This window comes from Cyprinus carpio, chromosome B16 (genome assembly GCF_018340385.1).
Source record: "Cyprinus carpio isolate SPL01 chromosome B16, ASM1834038v1, whole genome shotgun sequence".
NCBI lineage: Eukaryota > Metazoa > Chordata > Actinopteri > Cypriniformes > Cyprinidae > Cyprinus > Cyprinus carpio.
The window spans coordinates 10,400,778-10,423,399 of NC_056612.1; the positions used below are offsets into that span (position 1 = coordinate 10,400,778).

The window sequence follows — 22,622 nt, forward strand, 5'->3', positions numbered from 1 at the left end:
CATATAAATTCTCATACATCCAGGTTTTATTTATTTTTTTCAAGACGTGAGAAACCTCTTAAATAAATTTAACGAAATTTAACGGAAGAAATTAAAATAAGAAATGTGTCTTATGACACTTTAGCTTTTTTATTTAGTCCTATTTTAAATCATTTGAAACCATCTTGCAGCCCTCTAGTGTGTCTCCTGGTCAGGAATCACTGGGTTCTGCAGAAACTGAAGGAATCAAATAGTGCCTAGAGCATCTTTTCATTTTTACAGTGTAGGTAGAGCTGCAAACATTCTGTACAAAAATATCAGCACATTATATTCCTCAGAGTAAAAGGAGAATGTTGTCTAAACACAAACAATCCCAAACATCTACTGGTGCTCCAGCCAGAATGTGCAAGACACTATTGCAATAAGTTGCTTTTCCAGCTAGTTGCATTCTATCTGCAATATATGTGATAGTATTCATTTTTATTGTGTTCCAGAATGCATATTCACATTTTTTAAATATAATTTATGCTATATACTTTCCCATTTATTTCCCATCTGTGGGATTCATTAATTCTGTTCAAATTCAAAAACAGCATGCATCATCCTGGTCGCCATTTTATTTATAAAAAAGTAAGGAAGTTGAAGATACTACATATGGTAACACACAGAATAGGCACACATGACATGCAAAATAATCAACCTTAGTGTTTAGTGAGTAAGAACAATAGTTTATTTGTGGTCTTGGAGAAAAAGACTACATTCCCCTGCATTACTTTGGCTAGGTGCAGTGTGAACACTGATGCATTAGGGCATTTGTACATAAAAAAAAACAAAAAAAAAAAACAAGAGTCACAACACAACCTGTTCATAATCATCCACATGTGGAAGAGCAGAAATGTAGGGACTACATTACCAAAAATCCATTTGCAAAAGTATATGGTTAAGGAGGAGGCAAATTACTGGGCAAAAAAGGCAGTTAGCTTTAAACACCTACATGCAAAAAAGAGAAAGACAGCACAAATGGTATGATGGTTCTTTATAATGCTAGTGTACAGAAAAAAGAGAGAAAATTTTATTTCAGAGAAGCAAAGTTTGTGATCACCAAGGGCACCAGTTTCTTCCCCAGCATTCCTCTGACACATAAATTGACCTGGCTGTCACAGTAACACTTCTTCTAAAGCTGGTGTTGACAATGAATGCTTTAACAAACAGGAAGTGACAAAATCTCTACAGCTGAGAGGAGATTTATATTAAAATAGACAATATCAAGGAAACGAAACAACAAAAATAATTCATTTGTAGTATTAACAACAATAGTAATAATGATCAGATCAATAATAATTCATAATAAGTGAAGTGACTTTAATGGTCATTAAGTAAAGAAACAAACATGACTGGAGAAATAACAAGGAACCACGAAACTAATAGATTTCGAAACATTTGTACTGACACCTCTAATCAGGTTGTAAAAATTCAATATTGTCCCAATAAAAGTGCGTGCATATACAGGTTCAAAAGCGGTCAACCTGTTTTGAAATGCAGTTTCCAATGCAAGGAATCTTTCTGTACAATCAGATGAGAGTCATGTCCCATATATTCAATCCATAGAGGTCCAAATTGTGTTTTTGCACAGCAAGAACAGCCTCTGTAAGTTGTGGATGTATGCTGCTGCTAAAAAGCTGCTTTTTTGTTTGCAACTGTGAGTCAGATTCCTATAAAAAGATGAGTACGTTGTAGACAAGAGATACCAACTTTAAGAAGAAAAGAATCCTACGGAGTTCACCATTAAATGAAATAAACAAAAAATGCAGATAAAATGTGATAATTAATGCATGTCTTTCTTCACTGTCTTCTTACCATCATTACATGTTCAGTTTTCCTTTGAGAATAGACTGATAAACAAGGTTCCTCCCCAAAGAGTTGAGATGCACCTGTCATTCCCCTCATCAGTGGTTGTTGTTGGTCACCACAGGTTTATCACAACTTAAGTGCTTGAATAAATCTATATTAACATTTCTATACAAACTTAAATGCATATTTTTATCTTAGTATTTTACAGCTGAATTTCTCTAGAAAGTTATTTTCTAAGGTTCTTTCCTAGGCTTAATTCTGCCCCTCATTTTTTCCTTCACAAGATCAAAAGTTCACTTCAAAAATACCAAATGAACCTGATTTTACATTACAGTGATACCTCAACCAGTTCCCTCTGCCACTACTTTACAGCCCTCCAAAAGATATAGAAAATATACAAAAATTATTTTCAAAAATTTCCTTTCCCCATTAAGCATATTTCTATCATATAAAAATATACAATTCTCTCCATAATTAAAATCTTGCCATGGTACCTACTGAAGGAAAAAAAAAAAAATCATAAGAGAGGTGACATGCTCTCTCACTCCAGTTAAAAACTCAGGCTCTTGTGCGGTCTCCATACATCATTCCATATATTTGATGCACTTTCGTCTGTCTTTCAGCCATCATATTCATCGCATTCTCCATTCCATCCATCATCTCATAACACTTTCTCCTTATTGATCCACGTGATGGCTCTCATATTTGTTCAGGATGTTACGGCACCGGCCGAGCTCTTTGCGCATGTCGGATACTTCCTGTCTGAGTGCAGCGTTCTCACGCTCAAGGAAGGCGGCGCGCACCGAGATCTGGTTCTCTTTCAGTCGACGAGCATCACGAGAACGCTTTGCAGCTTCGTTGTTCTTACAACGACGACTCCAATACTTATCATCTAAAAAAAAAAGAAATAAAAGAACATATTAGAAAATGCTGGTTGTCTGCAGTTTTGGCTTTGCCAGATGTGTGACTGGGCTTTGTGTGTGTTCGTATGTAACTGTTTGAGAAGACTGTTTGAGTCTTTTTAGCAACTTTGAGTGACATTCCAGTGAGAAACGTCTGAGATTTGACTGCACACAAAGTGCTGCTGTGGTTGAGTGGCTTTTCCTCAAAGTGCCAGACACAGGGTTGTGGTTCACGCCACTCTGTCAGTAGTAGTGAGGAACAGTAAATTAAATGTCATGAGAAAGCCAGTTACAAACCATGTGTTAAAAACACTAAATACATGCTCATAAATCTGACTGGCAGTTCCCATGATATAAATCTCTTTCATTCAGTTCTCTAAATTTCAAATATTTATTTAAAGCTTAGTATTTACTAAAATACCATGTTCACTTGTCACTTCTATCTAGTGCATTTACTTTTTACAATCCTCCACTATTTAAAGGGACAGTTCATCCAAAAATGAATATTTGGTAACACTTTACTTGAAGCCTTTATGTATCACTAGGGCTGCCCCCTAATAGTCGACTAACCATTAGTCGACCAAATATTTTATTTGTTGCAGAAAAAAAAAAAAAAAATCCACAGGCGAAGTTGCACAGTCCGTGACGGACAGATTGTGAACAGCCAGTCTATGTGGTAGTACAGTACATGCTCACCTATCATTCATAAACCTTAAATAAGACTTATCTGAAATATGTTAGTAGCAACAACTTTACATGGCACTCAATCTAATGTTAAATGTGGCTATTCAAGTGTGTGGGCGGAGAGTGGAAGATGAACAGTAACTAGCGCTCACTGCATGACAGATGGAGGCGCCGGAGTGGTCACTTAAAATACTCCCCAATTTTTGATCATACAGATAAGAGTAATACAGTTTTCGAATCTGTAAAGACTAAGTTTATTTGTGTTCACTCACAATAACAACAAAACATTACGCATTTGTAAGATAATGAAAGCAAACAGGATGCGCTTTCTGCCGTCTCGTTCTCTCTGAACTTGAGCTGAAACTCCATGTATGCTTGCCTTACATATATCTACAGAGAGTGAAATGTCTTCTTTCAAATTAACTAATTCAAATGGAAAACAATGTTCCTAGATTATGCTATCATATGAAACATGCATACAGGTGCATCCACTATTGTGAAGATGACGAGTCGGTGTCGCAGACTTCATCTCTTAAGCCGAAAACAAAGAAATGGCTAGTTTATCAAGAAATTCTTCATGTTAATGCAGCCTCCTTACTGTTTTTACTCATTATTACTTTTGCCGGTGTGCTGTGGCAAGCTTTATGTGTGCTTGAGCACTTATTAGGCAACGTATGCAGTTAAAGGCTCATATTTATGATTTAAATGGTTTATTAATAAACGTCCGATTAGTCGACTAATGCTTCAAATTAATGAATACTAGTCGACCAGAAAAATCTTTAGTTGAGGGCAGCCCAACGTATTATAAATTATAAAGGGTTATTAAAGGGTATAATGCATTATAATCATTCATAATCTGAGCTGTAATACATTACATCTTGTCATAAATAGTTATAACCTAATTTAAAAAGCATGCTGTGTAACAATTTGATAAGTGTTGTAATGTACTAACTGTGGTTATTCATGAGATTGTACGATGCATTATATAAGGTGCATTACAAGGAATTAAAACTAATATGTAATATAACACACAAGTGCGAGTAACTGTTTTTATTACGTGGTCACTATTGTCTGAAACAAATTGTGTGATATGAGTATTTATGCGTTTTAAACCTAAAACACTGCAGCATCCATCTGTGAAGGACGTAGACTGTCAAACATACACAACTGTTAGCCAATCATAGCAGCGGGCGTTTACTTCAGAGTCCACAATCCACCACAGCTATTCAAACAAGAGCGTTCTGATGAGGGGGACTTCCCTTTTCTTTTTTGTGAACCTGGTTTGTAATAGGACTTGTGTACTACTCACTGGTTGCTGATGTTAAAAAAAAAAAAAAAAAAAAAAAAACTTTAAAAAAAAAAAAATAACATCATTTGGACTCAACTGTGGACAAAAAAAAAAAAGGACATATAAAAGACAAAATATATATATATATATATATATATATATATATATATATATATATATATATATATATATATATATATATATATATATATATATAAACATTTTGTGTTCCACAGATCCAATTCCATATGTTTGGAATGACATCAAGGTGAGTAAATGACAGATTTCTTTTCTGGGTGAACTATCCCTTTTACAAAAAGCCCAAAACATTAAGAATGTTGCTTCCTTTCCAAGTATTCAAAACATCCATTTGCTCCCAGAAAAGAGGTCATTGTGATAAAGGAATTCCCCCTTTTGACTGCTGTGCCCTTTATAACAAAAAAGCGGACATATTTGAGACCCTTGGTTTCCAAGACATCTGCCTTAGTCTTGAGATTTGACCACATACGCTATGCTACCACCCATTCCCCAATGAAGTCAATGTGACATGCTTTATAAATCACACTCTGTTGCTTCATAATACTAAAACTATTCTAGTAAAAGGTTTTGGTAACTAAATATGACTACATTTTTCAAATCTTTATTTTGAAATCCACTGTTATCAACAAATGGCAATGTTACTGTGTCACTGTCTGTACTGATTCAGACATGCCTGGTATCTGCATTACTAAATGTGCATAGAAGCATTAAGAATATCAGACCTGTAGAACAAAATGAGTGTGGAATTTTCCAGCCAACATTTATAATGTGCAGGACGAAATAAACTAATTGTAAATCTTTGCCAAATAATCAGTGAGAAAAATCTACACAGTGACAGATGACTACTGAAGCCTAGATAGACAGCTACACAATAATATTGACTGTAAGCGATTAGGTCAATAAACAAAATAAACTCGCTTTACAAAATCCAATATTCATATGATGAAGGAACATGCTTCACTTCTAATTCTGTTAGGATCTCCTTTATGTTTCACCATGCCAAGTGTTCATAATAAATTCTATATGTCCATAGCATGCTGTTGCATTGAACTTCTCACCTTCAGGTCATTAGGGACAAGCATCTTGCGAGCCTTTTTAATCATGGGCTGAGGTTTGAGCTCTTCCTCACTGAACCGATGCCGGCGGGGGTCAAACGCCTCCTGTCCAGGCACACTCGACAGGGCAACATCCGCAGGATCAGGGTCAAAGGGCGCCAACATGTTGTTGCAGTTAGCGATGGGTGGAGTAGGTAGTGGTGGACATGTGGTGGAGGAAGGTGAGGGCGTTGGCTCCAAGCTGCCTGGCGGAGTGCCTGACGGTATAAACACAAAGTGGATGCTTTGATTAAGTCACGCTGCTACATGCATGCATTCAGAAATGATGGGACACTCAAAACATTACCCAGAAGACACACAAGGGGGCAGTAACAGGCAGCAGACAACAACTTAATCCTTTAATCCTTCTCTTGTTTTTCCATTTTCCAATATCTCTACCCTGAGCTCCGTTTCCAAATTTTTTAACTTGTTTCACTACTCTAATAATTTGATAGTGAATTTATGTTAATGCAAGCAAAATATTTATGTATTCGTTCATTTATATATTGATGTATTTTTTATTTCATATTTTAGTTGTTTTTTTTTCCTATAATGGGACATTCATAATGGGTTTTTATATAAAAAAAAGTTTATAAGTTTTTGTATATATATAAAATGTGTGTGTACTGTGTATATTTTAATATGTATATAAATACACAAACATGTATGTATATATTTAAGAAAAATGTTAAATTGATATTCTATATAATTTATATGAATATAAATATATACATGTAGTATGTGTGTTTATTTATATATACATAAATATACACAATACACATTATGTAAGCAAAAACTTATTTTGGATGCAATTAATCGTTTGACAGCACTTGTGTGTGTGTGTGTATGTATATATATATATATATATATATATATATATATATATAAAATATAAATAAACGTGTGTATATATATTTTATATTGCTAATATATATATATATAAAGTGAACCCTGTCATGACAGCACAACAAATCTGCTATGCTTTGAAAATCTATGTATTGAGCCATAAATCTAATCTAAATCTGAGAAGTGCCCTTAAAGGGATACTCCACCCCAAAATAAAAATTTTATCATTATCACTTACCCTTATGTCGTTCCAAACCCGTAAAAGCTTACTTCATCTTTGGAATAAAATTTAAGATATTTTGGATTAAAACCAGGAGGCTTGTGACTGTCCCATTGACAGCCAAGTATCTTTATGTGTTTTTTTTTTTTTTTTTATATATATATTTGTCGAATTTGTTGTTGATTTGTTTTTTGTTATTTTTGTTTTCTTCGTGTACAAAAAGTATTCTCATCGTTTCATACCGTTATGGTTTAATCACTGATGGCAGATGGACTATTCTGACGATGCTTTTCATATTTTTCTGGACCTTGACACTGTTATTTATTTGGCAGTCTATGGGACAGTCACAAGCCTCCTGGTTTTCATCCAAAATATCTTAAATTGTGTTCCGAAGACAAATTAAGCTTTTACAGGTTTGGAACGACGTGGGGGTAAGTGATTAATGACAACATTTTTATTTTGGGGTGGAGTAACCCTTTAAGAGTAACTTTAACCCCATTTGGCTAGAATCCTCTCTTTACTGTCCATTGATGCACATGCACTGACAGTTTTTTTGTTTTTTGCTTTTTTTTTGAGACAGCTTGATAAAATCTGTACAAATATGTGATGTGATGGCTTCTGCATGTGCTTTTTAATCACACAGAACATTCCAAATATTTACCAGTAGCACTTTTAATCTTTCTCTCTCTCTCTTCTCAACCACTCCAGAAATGTAAACAAACATCTAATCGGAAGTACAGTATCAAGTCACACTGAGTCATTCCATCTCGATCTTTCAATCTCTCCCTGTCTGTTACTCACACACACATTCCCACACATGCCTCCTCTCCTCTGCTCCTCCCCCGTCCTCGCTCTCACTCTGCCTGCCTCGGCACGTGATGGAGCGAGTGCACATGGACCAAGCGTGTGAGAAGAGGAAGAGATTTAAAAACATGCGAGCACAATCGCACACATGCCGTCTCTGCCTTTCATTCTTTGCTCCTGGCTCACCTATGTGTCTCCCACTGTTTACTTACCGGCCTTTCAATCGCTGTCTTGTTCTCAGACTATATCAAAATCTTTTCCTCTCTTTTCACTCTCTGTCATCACTATTTATCTTTGTATATCCCTTTTGTCAGTCCTGCAAGACAGACTGCAGTTTTCTTTTTTGTATATTTCTAACTGGCCCATTTTTTAAATAACACGCACGCAAACTCCCCACTCACCTCTTAAAGAGACTGTAAATATGTTTGATGACACATAAAATATGCAATGTTAACACATACCTATAAAACACAACTCACGTCTTCACAAACAGCTGCACACCCTGTAACACTCACTCCCAAAAACTGCCCAAACCTTGACAGTGAAGCCTACAAACACACATCATGAGCATCCATACACACTCATAACAACACACACCCAAACCATTAATACTCTGAAACTACACAGTAACACACACCCAAGGGACAGCCTGGTACTTTTCACAACTCGCAAACTGACCAAAATCCTGGGGAATTTCTTGTAAGCAAAATGGGGAAAGTGTTTGAACTGTGTAGACCTCATTTTCAGCCGACAGAGCTTCCTTTCTTCATCTCGACGACTTGCCTTCAGACCGTTCCTCTCGCGGGTTTCTAACATCCTCTCTAGCTTATCTTTCACTGCTAGTTAAATCTCTGAACTGTGAAAGCAAACTCACCATGCAAGCAGTCTGCGGCTCCCAGCATGCTTTGCGGCGTGTGCATGTCCAGCCCGAGCAGAGAGGGCGAGGACGAGGCGGTGGTGGATGTCGGTGAGGAGGATGAGGAGCAGTGTGGAGGCGAGGTGGGGAGACACTGGGAGCCCTGGTTGGGGACGGCAGACTGAGAGCTTTGCGAGGGTATCTGAGCCGAGGTGGAGTTGGAGGTACTGTGCATGCTGCTCATCCCGTTCTCGGTCAGAAACTCCTCGAGGTCCATGTACTGCAACTGGAACAGCCCGCCATCGCATGGCAATGTTCGTTCCCATAGCAACGGGCCCAGGAAGGAACTGTTGTTGCTGTTAGAAAAGCTGCCCGTGCCTGCGCCGTTGCTGTCAGCGACTAGTCCATTGCTGCAGCCATTGCGCAGAGGACAACGACCGAGAGAGTCTTCATCAATGTCCAACCTGTCCTTACCTATGAAGAGAAAGATATAGTTCTAAAAATCGTTCTCAATATTAAAGAATAGCAGAGTCCACACCACAGCTATAATGATAAAGGCACAAAGAAATGATATCATTGGAATCCCATTCAGAACTATTTTTTCCAGCTGATGAACGATACAAACATTGACACCCAATCAAAATCCATCCTGCTATAATGAGCTGAAGAATTTAAAGCAGTAGACAAGTGTGCACTTAGAATAAACAGACGATATTGTCCGCTGGTGGGGACGCTAATATCATTATCTTTATAGGTATCGTTCTTGGTGTGAATGGGGCTCAACACTCTCAAACCATTCTAACTATTCTTAGGAACACATATATTGACTTTTGTAAATTTCAAGAGAGCGGTATTTCTGACGGTGCTCAGATTACGTAGTTAGAATAACACTTCCCAGCAACTTTCACATCCCTCTGGGAAAACTACCTCTGCAATGTCAACACATGCGAAAAGCTCCCAGTGCATCAATGCAAAATGAAGAGCCTTTGAAATACTTTCCTTTAAACTCGCAAAAGATTAATGCGTTTTGACATTCCAGAAAAACCATGGTAAAGCGATTACAATGTTACACCGCAGTGACACTGCTTAACTCTGTGGCCTAGCAACAATACAGCTGAACAATGCTAAATGTTACAGAACTATGGTATAATGGCTGAACCAAAGCCATGACGCAAAAGGCAACAGGTGTAACACAAAGTCAGACGTGTATTGTTTAACACGATATTACAGCAGTGTAACATAGCAATACTACAATGACACTGGTTTAGTGTAGTGTATACTGAGTTAATAGAGAGAACTTTTAGTTGGTATTAAACCACTTCTAATCTACAGGGGCAACGCAATACAAAAAAACAATGTGAAAGCGGACATGGCGCCTGAAGGTCTTAAATCTGAAGGTTTCCGTCTTAAAGCGTTTAGGTGGGGTCTGAGACACTCTAGGGTGGGGTCTAAAATCCTGACAACACTAGTTAGGCTAAATTAGGCATTTTGCGGTGCATTGGTGAGGAAACCAGAACCAGAAAAGAGAGATTGAAATGAGAGATTTCTGGTTTAGCTATATTGTATAAAAACAAACCATAAAAATTTAGCTGCAACACATTTTAAATTTGAATTCTTTTCTCTACAAAAACAAAAACAGTAGTGTCACTGAAAAAATGCTCAAGCTTAAAAACAATTAACCACACCAAAAATGCAAAAGCTCTTTTTGAATCATTTACATGCCGTCTGAAAAAATATCAGTGTTCAAAAGTAAATGCAGTGGTTTTAACGATAAATGTGTTTTCAAAAGCTGTGTGCACAGAAACAGTTATTCCCTAACGTATTCAGGGTCAGTTTCTATTAACGTTAACCAGATAATCATTACAAAACAATGCCACTGACAGCAATCCATAAATAAGCTTTTCCAATATTCACAATGTTGTATTCACAGGCAATGGACAACTTCTGTTGGTGTGGTTATGCTGTGCATTGCACAGACCTGTAAACAAAATGGCTTAGCCAACAGCTGACCTCAAAGTACCTGGGTAGGGAGCTAAGTGGCTGAAAAGCCTGGCCTTGTTTATCTCTTCAACTAAGTCCCACGTGACGTCCTGTCTTGAAGCTCACTGAGATATATGCACAGTTGCACATGACCCTGTCATTTGACGTTCAACCACACTTTTTATCATCAGTAATCACACTAATCACGAAACTAACTGTCCTTGTGACTATTTACACATTCCAAAGGGGAACAAACAAAGGGTTGAGAGGGAGCTCGTTATGATAAACACTGAGTGTCAGGGAAGCAGGTGCGTTTCCTCACCCTTCATTTCACTAGAGTCTTTGACGCGCTGGTCGCCCTTCACTGGCAGCTGCAGGAGCGACTTTAAGTTTGCAGTGGAGTTTAAGTGTCCTCCGTTAAGTGAGCCTCCCGCTTGGCTACTGTTGCCAAACTGTGGACTGGCTCCGGCAGAGGGAAGGTCCGGGGGAAGGAGCTGTGAAAGCGGCCTGGCCATCATCCACCGTCAGCCGGGTTGAGCTCCCTTGACCGATAGATGTTTGGTTGATTCAATACTATTGTGTAGTCGTGAAATCAATCACAAGACGATTCATAGTGAAAACAACAACAACAAAATATTAGCATTAATTCATAGTGAAACAGCACATATACTAACATATGATGTATCTGAATTAAATTGGTATTATTAGAGTATCATTAAAGTAGACTAAGTTGTTTAGTACTGCAACACGAGACCGCGTTTACTTTAGAGACAGGAGGAGGAACAACCTGAGCAGCTCACGTGCACCAGAGCATCTGATACCAAAGAAAATTAATCTCAATTACCTTTATTTGAAAATAAGGTTTTAAACAAAGAGAGCCATTCTGCTTGCATTTGATTGAAGATTGGCCGAGTGGATAAAAATATACATTCCCAGTAATTCCAGAAAATGTTGACAGCTTATCTTCTGCTGGAACTTTTATAAATACAGTCGAATGTCAAAAATAGCGATGTTATGTCCAAGACCAACGCAGAAAAAAAAAACTAAAAAACAACGCTGAATGGAAAAATCTCGGAGATTAAAGAAATCCAATAGTGCAAACGATAACGTGAACGCGCGCTCAACTCTTCGAAGAAAGTGTTGCGGAGTCTGCTGCGTAGTGCGATTGGTGGAATGTTGACGTTTTTTTCCATTCAGTCGCTCAATCGCTTGTTCCCCTTGTGGTCACCCCTTCTGTTCAGTTCTCTCTGCATGTGTGTTACCGCACACTTTGAGCTGAGCCCTCAGAGCTTTTCTCTCAGCTGGAACGAACACGGGCCGCTCACGTGACGTCACACCTCCCAGAGCGAGAGCGCAGCGCTGTTTAATATTAATGAGGCACGCCCCCTCGTGACAGGCACGCACCTCGGGGGTTAGTAGCACTGATTAAAAACAAATTGGTCGATAATTTCTCTCCCAGCTGTCCCGATGACGCCTGTGTTTGGCACCCAGAAACCGCATAAACACGTGGCCACTTACTAGGTTGGAAAGTGGACAGTTTTAAAGTGTATCAGAATTATTATTTATTAAACAATCTGTCAAGTTTTTACACTCAGTCATATCAGAGCGCTACCTTTTGCCAAAAACCAAAAGAAAAAAAACTATGAAGCGAATGGACACACTTTTTCACTTCACTGGTAATCCGCGGGAAACGTGAGCATCATGTGAGAGGAGATGGCAACTACACGTTGCGACTCAGAAACACAGACGCGCTCTCCAGTGCACATGGTCTCCGCACGCGGAGACGCGGCTGAGCCTGTCTGTCCTTTTTACAGCCATTGGCTGAGAGAAAATAGGCTCCTCCCTGTGCGCACAGTTATTGGCTACCGTTGAGAACTGCGCTCCGCCCATTTATCCCACCCATGCTACAGCCGCGTGAGAATACAGAAACTGCACGAATCCAGGGGAAGAGTGGCGCACACCCACAAAAGATTCAGAAATAAAGGAAATAGGTTTGCTGGGGTTGAACCTGATGAACCCAACCTCACGAGAGTATCAAAGTATTGTGACGCTCAATGCAGGTCTTGCGATTTCACAACATAAACCATTGTATTTGCTTTCAAAGATATAAGAAAACTAATTAATGAGAATGCAAAGACATGGTCGACATACAAAAGACAGAACAGAATGTTATATGCGAAAGGACATTTTTTCCGCACATTCCTTTCTTCCTTGCTTTTTTCTATAAACAAAAAACTGTCTCTCTTAGACACACATTGATTTAAAGTCTACCTCGTGAACACATACACACACACACACACACACACTCGAGGGCTCAGGATACTTGTTTTCCACCCACTATCGGCGTTTAAATCCATGTGACAGCTGTGCTCCCAGCTTCGTCTCATAGGTTGTAGGATCCTTGCTGCCACCAACTGATCAACATGGAAAATAGCACTCTCAAATGTTCTAAAACCTTTTGTTTAGTCCGTTTCACAGCCTCAACACCTATAATTCAACTATAATTCTCAAAAAAAAAAAAAAAATCATATATCACGTTCAGACAGAAACTGACCAATGTTGGTCAAATGATGAAAAGAAGGGGCGCTCAATACATTACAAAATGCAAAATTAGAATTGAAATACAAGTTTTCTTTTTTTCAGTAGCAATACTACATTATATTTGCCAATTAAAAAGCCACTTTCTGTCTGGTACCAGCGAATGTAAAATCTTATATATATATATATATATATATATATATATATATATATATATATATATATATATATATATCCTTAAATATGAATATATTTAGACACAACTATTCCCTTAAGATATTAACTAATAAATAAATAAATAAATAAAGATCACACAGCATGGTAAAATGGTGATCTTATAGCAACAGAATAATGTAATGATAAATATTTAAACATTGTGACAAAGATTTAACAGAAGCAATAAATAAATAAATAAATGTTAAGTAACAATAAAACAATTTCAGGAATTGATTAAATCATGAAATACAGTTGTATGCAAAATGCATATCTGGCATATTTTAATACAAATGCAAATAAATATGAAATACTGAGGTAACAAGAAATATTTACATGGAATTAATGAGGATATAACATTTTAAAATTTTATTAAATGCTTGGGTATCATCAACAACCAGCTTATGTGTAAATAAAGTGATAGAAACATACTTATTACTTTTCTTCTTTTAAAGAAAAAGAGGGTATAAGTAGTACGGGATCTCTACATGAAAGGTGAGAAAAGTACATGGGATACGTTCATAGTTGGCAAGTGGACAGACTATGTCCCACATTAATACACTTAATCAAGATCTGATCTAAAGTGATAACTCTTACAATCACTCTTCCAACTAACTAAAGTGTAGCTATGATAAAAAGATTGACTTTTGCTTAAAAAACATAATAAAATATTGACACAATTTACATTACAGTACACATATTTCTTTCCATTCCTCCAGTAAGCTCCATACATAGACGCTACACTGTATTACCCATAAAATGTGTTGTTTTAACTGACACAATTTGGTAAGGCCTTTGCCTTTAGGGCAATAATCTGTGGGTATTACATTTTTTGTACTTTATGGTTATTTAAAAAATCATATTTTTCCTGTTTAAGTGCTGGCATTACCATCTTAATGGTATAGTTTTCTTTAAGTAAATAAATCAAAACAGGGCTCACAATTGATTTTAAGAATTGTTAATCAGCATGTATTAGTATGCATTCATTTCTTATGGTTCCTCTATTAAGAGTTAAGATACATTTTCAATTGGATTTGTCATGACACCATCAGAGTCCAAAGTCTCATCACTCGCGTTGACCTTTCAACACTTGGACAGTAATGTCCAACATGCAGTAATTTAAATACTCCTTAAAATAAAATACTCATCTTCCTAGCAGGACCCTTTTTTCTCCTGATACTGAATGCACTTTATACATTAACAAAATCACATCTCCACACTTGCTCTAAGTGAACACCAACAACACAATATATATCAGAGACAGAATAATTCTACAGAGCATCTGTTGAGGTGAGCAATAACCTACTGTTAGGGCACAATACAATATTCGCCAAATCACTGAAACTTCATCTATTGCCAGCTAAGGATCATTTCAATATGAACAAGAGTTTCCTCTTAGAAGACCGGTGTGGTATTAAATAGATGGGTAGGCTAAGCATTTCATTAAGACAAATGTCTTTGATACATTTGTGAGTTTGTTGAAGGTGTTCATTTTCAGGGGTCCAAGTTACAAGAGGAAATTTAATATGAATGAGAGTGAAAAGAAAAAGCTCTCATAACACACAAGTCAATGCCTACATGAGCAAAATATGTATTCAGTCAGATCTCAGTTCTTCTCATGAAAATTGCAACACTTCTCTTCTAAAAGTGCATATGAAAATAAGTTTAATGGCAAAACTTAGTGACTATATTCCATATGCAAGGATGAAGAGTTCCCTTTACACTCAAACCTCCTGTATGTTGATCCCATGACTAATTTAACACAAAGAGCCCTATCTCTTTGAAACTTAGCCAACATCCCACGACACACCTTCTTATGCCGTGTGAGGAGCATTGCATTCCAGAAACGACAGGGACAATGTTTACAAGAAAATGCTCTGTTGGCTAAATGAGAGCTTCTGTGAATGAGAGCTGAGAGGAACTTGCGAGACTGTTTTCCACAAACTGGACATTTCAAACGATGCTGAAGGCCTCTCACTTTGGGACAATGTCTAGCTGCTATGTGAACTTTAAGGGCTACCTGTTGAGAGAAGGTAGCACCAAGGCAAAGGGGACAGGACTTTCGTTTCAGAGGAACTTTGAGGGACCGAAGCCTGTTAAGCTTCAGTCCACCTGGAAGGCCCAGTTCATACACAGCACTTCCTCCACTTCCACGTCTGATTCTCACGAGCACAGCCATACGCTTCTTAATTTTATGTTGCGTCCTGTGAATTGCTCTCCTTTTTCTTTTAACAAGTTTTCTTCTCTCATTTCGCTGCTTTTCCCCAAGGGAGGCCTCCACCTGATCTCTCTCTACTTTTGCAGCCGGGGTCCATTTGTAGCCTATCTCCTCTCTCTCTTGCTGTCTTTTTTTTTTTTTCTTCCGTCTCCTCAACTCCTCTTGGCTTTGAAAAGCATGGTGTTGTGTAGATTGAAACTCAGCTGAATGCTGCTGGGAACTGTGGTGTTGCTGATGTGGCTCTGATGGAGGCAACCCGAGGGAATGCACTGGTATGTTTGGAGTAAGAGTATGCACATGACCAGTGTGATAAATGGGTTCACCCTTTATCCCAGTGTGTTGTTGCTGATGGTTAAAAAGAAGAGGCCCTGAGGAAGTTGACGGCAGAGAATGAGAATAAGAGGAGGCATTAGATGAAGAAGGGTGTGCAGCATTGGTATCGGGTATATAGAACAGAGGGGAGTAGCCAGCTTGTGTTTGGGGAGGAGCCTGCTGGCTATGAAGAACTCCATGTTGTTCAGCATGTGTGCCACTAGATGGTGCGAGCTGAAGCAAAGCATTTGTAGCAGCTTCACTTTCCGATATCGTAACACCAACACTGTTATCTTCCCCTGTGCTCCTTTGAGCAACTGGCTGGCCAGTCCGTGTTAAGCCATGCTGAGAAAGCCTGTGTCGTGTAAGGCTGTTAGAGTATGCAAATGCCTTACCACACACTTCACAAGAAAATAGCTTTTCTCCACCACCCTCATGAACAGTTTGGTGATGTGCCGTCAAGTGAAAGTGATGGCGGAATGATTTCCAGCAAATCGCACATGTGTACAGTCTAGGAGGGGGCTGAGTGGTTGATGTCTGTGGTTTGACATCTTGAGCATATGAATAGAATGAAGAAGAGCTGCTTTGACCCCCTTGAATCAAGCTGCCACCAGAGGATGGATAGCTGTTAAGGTTTTCCCCACTTGGTGTGGTTGGCACTTCTTCCAGTTCTCCTTTCTGGTGTAGCTTGCCATGTCTTTTAAGGCTCTGAGCGTATCCAAAGTCCTTTCCACACAGGATACATTTGTAGTTCTTCTCTCCAGAATGCACTGTGTGGTGCTTGCTAAGATGAAATGCCTCTCTGAAGTACTTGCCACACACAGTACAATGGTGAGGCTTTTCTCCAGTGTGTATTCTGTCATGCCTCCGCAAGGTCTCTCTTCTTGCAAATCCTCGACCACAGACGCTGCACAAATAAGGTCTAACATCACCACCTGGCCCTCCTGGTCTGTGAGAGGACTGCCTTCTTTTAGGGGGCTCAACACCACCAACCACACCAGGTTCCTTCTTCTTGCGGGGCTTTCGAGGGCGCTTGGGCTTTCCACCAGGTATCTGCTGATTTGGTTGCTGGTTGAGGGCCAACGCACTTGGGTTAATAGTTCCTCTAAAGGACTTTTCCATGACAGATGTTGATAATGGACCACTAGGTGAGGCAAGAGGTCCTAGACCCAGACCTCCAAGCAACCCACCAATGATATCCCTTCGATCATCCCCTCTACCTCCACTATGGGCAAGATCACCACTCATACAATTTGCAGCTGCAGCAGTGATAGCAGAAATGGCACTGTTGACAGAGCTGGTGACATCATCTTCAGATTCCTCTAACAGAGATGAAAGTGGGAAATGTGGCTGTTGATGATGTTGCTGGCTTTGGTTTTGTGGGTGTGGATGCAGAGTAGGAGCTAATGGTGCCTTCCTAAGTGCAGTCCCTGTCATGCTGCCACCACCACATGTTGTTGTTCCAGAATACAAGTTACTTTGAGAGCGCTGGTCCTTGTAGTCATCACTGAAATCATCACTCCGGTAAGAACCTGTACAACAGACTAAACAGTAATAATGCTATGCACACAAATTTCACAGTGCCTATGAAAATTTTTTGACTTTTCAGTGGGTTTACTAAAAATATGCACTACACTAGACGTTACTCACCCGCTGCATTAGTCGCTATTCCATCTTGGGAGCTCCCAGCTTTATTGCTCTTGCTTTCTATATTACTTTCATGCTTAGGTCTTGGTGTACGGCCTGACTTGCCACAGGTGCCCGAGGCTGCATGGTTCAAAAGGGATGTACTTTCCCGAAAACAACGACCACAGGCTGGACAGCGAAAAGGTTTCTCTTCATGTATTTTTTCGTGGCGGGTGAGTGACTCACGACGATTGAAAGCACGACTACAAGTACTGCAGGCATAGGGTCGTGCGCCAGAGTGGATGACACCATGTTGAAGTAGGTGCCCCTTTTTCTTGAAACCTTTTCCGCACTCAGAACAATGAAATGTCTTGTCAGGACTGCCACACGAAGATGAGGCTGCACTCTCTTGTGGAGAGTGGGGAATACTTGGATCGGAAGGATGCAGAACTGGGTTTATAATGCTACTTCTCGTGCCACTTGTGCCAGCTGTAGTTAATTCATGGCTACGTAGGTGCCTGCGCAGACTAGAGAGATGTGTGAAAGTTTTGCCACACTCGCCACAATGATAAAGGGGTTCTTGTTCAGGCTGAGACTGAGGTGGCATGGAACCATGGCTGTCTGTTTTAGAGCCATTTGTCACCAAAACTGATGCTGATGTAGAAGAAGGTGCAGAAGAAGTTGAGACAACAGAAATAGAGGATGATGAGGTTAGGTGGGAAGAAGGGTCTCCACCGATACCAGACAAACTAACACCCCCACCTCCATCTAAGCCTGGTGAGTTCTCCTGGTTGAGTCCCCCTGAAGTGCTACTGTTGGGGTTTGTAGAGCTGTGACCGCTGCTGCTATTGTTGTTGCTGCTTTCAGACTTTCTCTGTGGCAGGTAGCCAGCCATGGCTTTCTTTCTCCTACCACCTCCTCCACCACTTCCTCCAATAGCACTATCCCCTTTTCCATCATCTTTTGATAAAGAAAGATGTAGAGGAAGTGGAAGTGGCAAACCGGCTTCCTGCTGCATCAGAGATGCTAGCTGGTTGGAGGAGAGTACTGGGATTCCTTGAAAGTCAAAACCTCCAAGCGAAGAAGGTTGCGATGAGGAGTGCAGTGGATGGTGTGGATGCGGGTGAGGGTGAGACAAAGTGTGAGGTGGTAGTTGCTGCTGTTGTGATGGTGGCTGCTGAGGCTGTGATAATGTAGTTAAGTGACCATGAGTGTGTGAAGAATGAAGAGCAGGGGGTGGCGCAAGGGCTGAACTTGTTTCTCCTGCAGCTTGGCCCAGACCAAGACCAAGATGGTTATGACTGCCTTGCTGAACTAAAAATTGTTCTAGACTGGAATTGGCTGGTACTCCAGAAAGAAAATACTGATTTGCGGCTAACATGCAGCTAAACTGTTGATGTAGGCTTCGGGCGTCAGACTGTGATCCTGCCAACTGATGACTAAAGGTAGTTACTGCACTACTGCTGGGAGGGTTATTGGAAGTTGAAACAGAACTTGAAGGTGATGGGGAGGAAGACGACGGACCAGGGGAGGCCTGAGGTACTGACAGGCCAGGATGCAATGGGGGTGGTGGTGGAACAGATGAAACCAGTCCTCCAATTGCCCCTGCAGTTCCTCCACTTCCACTACTGCTGGCAAAATGATCAAATCGTCCTATTCCTGAATGTAACTGCTCTTGTGCAAGGGTTGCCTCAGTTGGGTGGAATGAGCGCAAAAACTGGGGGTATCCACTCACGTGACTTCCACCACTGCTACTGCTTCCAGACATTTTGCTGGATTTCCTCAAACTTTGAGATGATGAAGAGAGGGATTGTTGTTGCAGAGGTGGAGGAGGTGCACTCATTTTTGCAAAAATTGATGCAGAATCTGTAAATGCACTGCCTCTAGATGCTTGTAGTGGGCCTAAGCCAAGTCCAGACAAAATTGACCCAGATGTCTCACCTTGCTGCTGTTGCTGCTGCTGTAACTGGTGTTGGTGAAGCTGCACTTGCTGTTGGTGTTGAAGTTGTCTATCTAATCCAAGACCTTTGAACTGGTGGGATTGGTGTCCACTCAGCATCTCTATGATGTCCACATTGTATTTTCCAAACTGGAACATCTCCCAGTTAATGAAACATGGTGTGCAGTAGCAACACCTTCTGCTCTTTGAGCAGCAACAATATTTCTATTATGCTTCTCTACTAAGTTGTAGTCAGAAAAAGCAATTTCAAAAACAGTGCTACCTCACATTTTCCTTATGCTACTGGTGTGGTTTCATTTAAAGTGGGCAGCCACAAGCTCACTCTTCAGGCAAGTAGTCGACAAGGAAATTTTGTATTGACTGTAACATGGATTTGTAGTCTCTGCAAAAAGCTGTTTTTCAATGGGATTTGTCACTTATGAGATTCCCAAAATCGATTCCCCTTTGGCCTCACATTGGATTCCACATAATCACAGTTTTTTTGGATAGTTCAACTTTGATATCAGTATTTCAGTCTGAATGTTCCATAAGAGTGCAAAGACATATGGACTGGTAAAAGAACGCCACAGCTGCATGAGATGCAATTATGTTTTCACATTTTGGGAAGTGCACTGTAAGTGCTTATTGTTGTCTGAGTTAAATGAAAAATGTCCACTTCCTTGGTTACATTTTTTAGTTCATGACCACCCCACAGTCAGATGGATCCCTCCAAATCCCATGGGTTGGTTTCATTACATTCAATATCTATTCATTCTTAATCCACTCTGACGAAAGTGGCTTACATCTCCGTTTCCAAGTTTCAATTAATATATTTTTCTTTTTTTCCATAGCGGGAAGCAAAATCCTCTAATATCATTCTTGTGGGCTGTGATGTTGTGATGCCACTCTTCTCACTGTGAGAGGGAAAAAGGAGGAACACGTTAAATGATTGAGCTTATATAAACACTCTGATACAGTTCTTTTAAAAATATATATAAACCATCAAAACCCCAAAGACAAAAGAATTTGAAAGAAAGAAGAAATAAAAAGGAGAAAAACAACAACAGACAGACTGTTTATTACAGCAGGCATTTTAATGTTTGTTTATTTTAATACATAGAAAATGTAACTTATGTGTGTGAATGATTATGGGAGTATGGACACACCTCCGAAAAATGATTTCATTGATTTTCCATGATTTCATTTTTGCTCAGCTGTATTCTTAAATAACGAAATGAAATAACTTACAATAAATAAAAAAAATCAATAAAAAAGTTGAGTATCCTTTATTTATTGATCAATATATCTTAAAACAAATTATTACAATAGCATTCATAATTCACTCTGAAATACTACATCGTATTTAATAAATTGATAACATTGGTTCGTCTTATCTATCATCAGCTTCATCAAAATCAAAGAAATTAACAGACACATTCAACTGATATGTCGCTGATGCATTTAACGAATATCATTTTAGAATCACAACACGATACTAAACAAAAGTAGTGTGAAATACTTTCTTAGACGATAAGCGGAATGAAAACAGTAAGACAACACATTTTCAAATATTTACGAAATTGTCTTATATTTAAACGTCGCGAGTGTTTTCTATCACTTTGTCTTACGTTCTGAGCAGTTGGCATTGTGCTGAAAAGATGCTGAGTGCGGTGTGAATCGTCAGGGCTAGAGGTGAAATTCATGTAATTATTACATCTTCCGATTGCATCGCGTATCGCTAAAGAAAAGAAAATATCCATTTCGACAGACTCCGGGGAGTAATGGAAAAATAACCTACGATAGGGAAAATGCACTTCGATTTTCAACAGTGCTTTTAAAATGCTCTTCAAAGTATTAATGGTCGGCAAATCTTTTAGCGCTGGGGCTATGTGTAACATGTTAGCATGCAAAACAGCTGGCTAATACTACACATTCAGCAAAGGGACAGCTTAGCTTGCCGTCATGATGCGCGACCTAACAACAGCAAGCCAGATAATGCAGGAGCCAAACCTTCTTATTGTGCAAGTAAATTAATCATAATGAAATCACAGTCGAGACAATAAAATAGGCCTTTTTACCTACGCATCCATCTTTTAGCCTGGTCAAGATGAACAGGGCCTGCTATACTCTCTCCCACCCTGCCCCCTCGTTCATGTACCCCAGCAGCTCTGCGCTGTTTTCCAGCGGTTAGCCGTCTAGCTACAGCTAGCTAGCAGACTGTTTCCACTGCAACGGTGCTGCGATAGCATGAGCCCAAATGTCTCTTATGCAGAACAGACTGTAGAACAGATGCACTCATCGTACTTATGTCCTGTGGAAAATGCATCAAACGGTATAACGAACGAAGACTTTTTATTTTACGTTTGCCTTTTTTTTTTTGTCGCCTAAAATATTTTGCACGGTCTATTATGTTGGTGTTTTAGAAAGAACGAGTGACGTGTGAGATTTTAACATTGGTCGTTTCCGGACCTTGGAACACTTCCGGCTACCCCGTTATCTGTCCGTTATGTTTTTTTTTATTATTATTATTATTATTTGACGGCGTTTGTGTGAAAGTAGTGCACTGCGAATAATAGCGTTTTTATTATAGAGTCACTAATAACGATAGGGGTCGTTTTCTTTTTAGCTGTATTGCGGTTAGCTTCCAGTTTTGTTGTTGTTCTGCAGTCGAATTTGACTTGTTAGCGAGCTCTCAAGAGGTGATTCTGAGGTAAATCCGAATTACAACTCGGCGACTATGAATCTGATGTAATATACGAGATGTGCTATTCATTTATTGTAGGATTCCTTTAGCATTATGTTTGTCTTAGAAGCTCTTGTAGTGGCCATTTTATTACATACTGACAGCTCAAATTCAAAGGCTGGTCCTTATCAAAATGGCTGCCTTGGAATTGCTAGTCTTATTTCCAGTCTGATGCTTCAAGGAAGATAATATTGTAAACATTGTATAGTAAATGCCAACAGGAATAATTTACTATAATACTATACTATAATATTTTCTGTCTCTCCTCCTTCTATGTGTGTCACCAGACATTTGAGGCAACAGTTTCATCAGTTTACTTTATTTTACAAAGGTGAAATTTAACCTGTTTGGAAAGATGCTCTCTCTCTCTCTCTCTATATAGGGCATTTGTTATGATAGTAAAATATATGTAAACATCATTGGGGTAATGCTTGATTTAAAGTGATATACCCATACATTCAGTCTGCTTCTGTGTTTAAAAATCTCAAGA

At 39.2% G+C, this 22,622-nt stretch overlaps 2 protein-coding genes across 4 annotated transcripts; both read right to left on the bottom strand.

Moving 5' to 3' along the window:
- Positions 1-686: 686 nt before the first annotated feature.
- On the bottom strand, positions 687-12,179 carry LOC109057068 (hepatic leukemia factor-like). The gene is made up of 5 exons (XM_042740660.1): positions 11,388-12,179; positions 10,866-11,116; positions 8,582-9,037; positions 5,801-6,055; positions 687-2,722 (listed from the first exon to the last, which is right to left on the bottom strand). Exons 2-5 carry the CDS (start codon positions 11,059-11,061, stop codon positions 2,508-2,510), a joined length of 1,122 nt encoding a protein of 373 aa, XP_042596594.1. The 5' UTR covers positions 11,062-11,116; positions 11,388-12,179; the 3' UTR covers positions 687-2,507.
- A 1,457-nt stretch (positions 12,180-13,636) lies between these two features.
- On the bottom strand, positions 13,637-22,562 carry LOC122134058. Of its 3 annotated transcripts, none has more exons than XM_042740664.1 (3): positions 21,468-22,562; positions 17,475-20,303; positions 13,637-17,356 (listed from the first exon to the last, which is right to left on the bottom strand). In XM_042740664.1, exons 2-3 carry the CDS (start codon positions 19,546-19,548, stop codon positions 14,973-14,975), a joined length of 4,458 nt encoding a protein of 1,485 aa, XP_042596598.1. In that variant the 5' UTR covers positions 19,549-20,303; positions 21,468-22,562; the 3' UTR covers positions 13,637-14,972. The 3 variants fall into 3 exon arrangements, with proteins under 3 accessions (XP_042596598.1, XP_042596595.1, XP_042596596.1); XM_042740661.1 differs by having other exon boundaries at positions 13,637-17,368; XM_042740662.1 differs by lacking the exon at positions 21,468-22,562 and adding an exon at positions 21,018-21,445 and having other exon boundaries at positions 13,637-17,368.
- Positions 22,563-22,622: the final 60 nt, after the last annotated feature.

Coding starts and splice junctions, on each gene's coding strand:
- LOC122134058 (XM_042740661.1), bottom strand. CDS start 19,548: ATGTTCCAGTTTGGAAAATACAATGTGGACATCATAGAGATGCTGAGT. Junction 17,369..17,474: donor AATAGCGACTAATGCAGCGG/GTGAGTAACGTC, acceptor ATTACTGTTTAG/TCTGTTGTACAGGTTCTTAC.
- LOC109057068 (XM_042740660.1), bottom strand. CDS start 11,061: ATGATGGCCAGGCCGCTTTCACAGCTCCTTCCCCCGGACCTTCCCTCT. Junction 6,056..8,581: donor AGCCGCAGACTGCTTGCATG/GTGAGTTTGCTT, acceptor TTATACCGTCAG/GCACTCCGCCAGGCAGCTTG. Junction 2,723..5,800: donor TGTCCCTAATGACCTGAAGG/TGAGAAGTTCAA, acceptor TTTTTTTTTTAG/ATGATAAGTATTGGAGTCGT.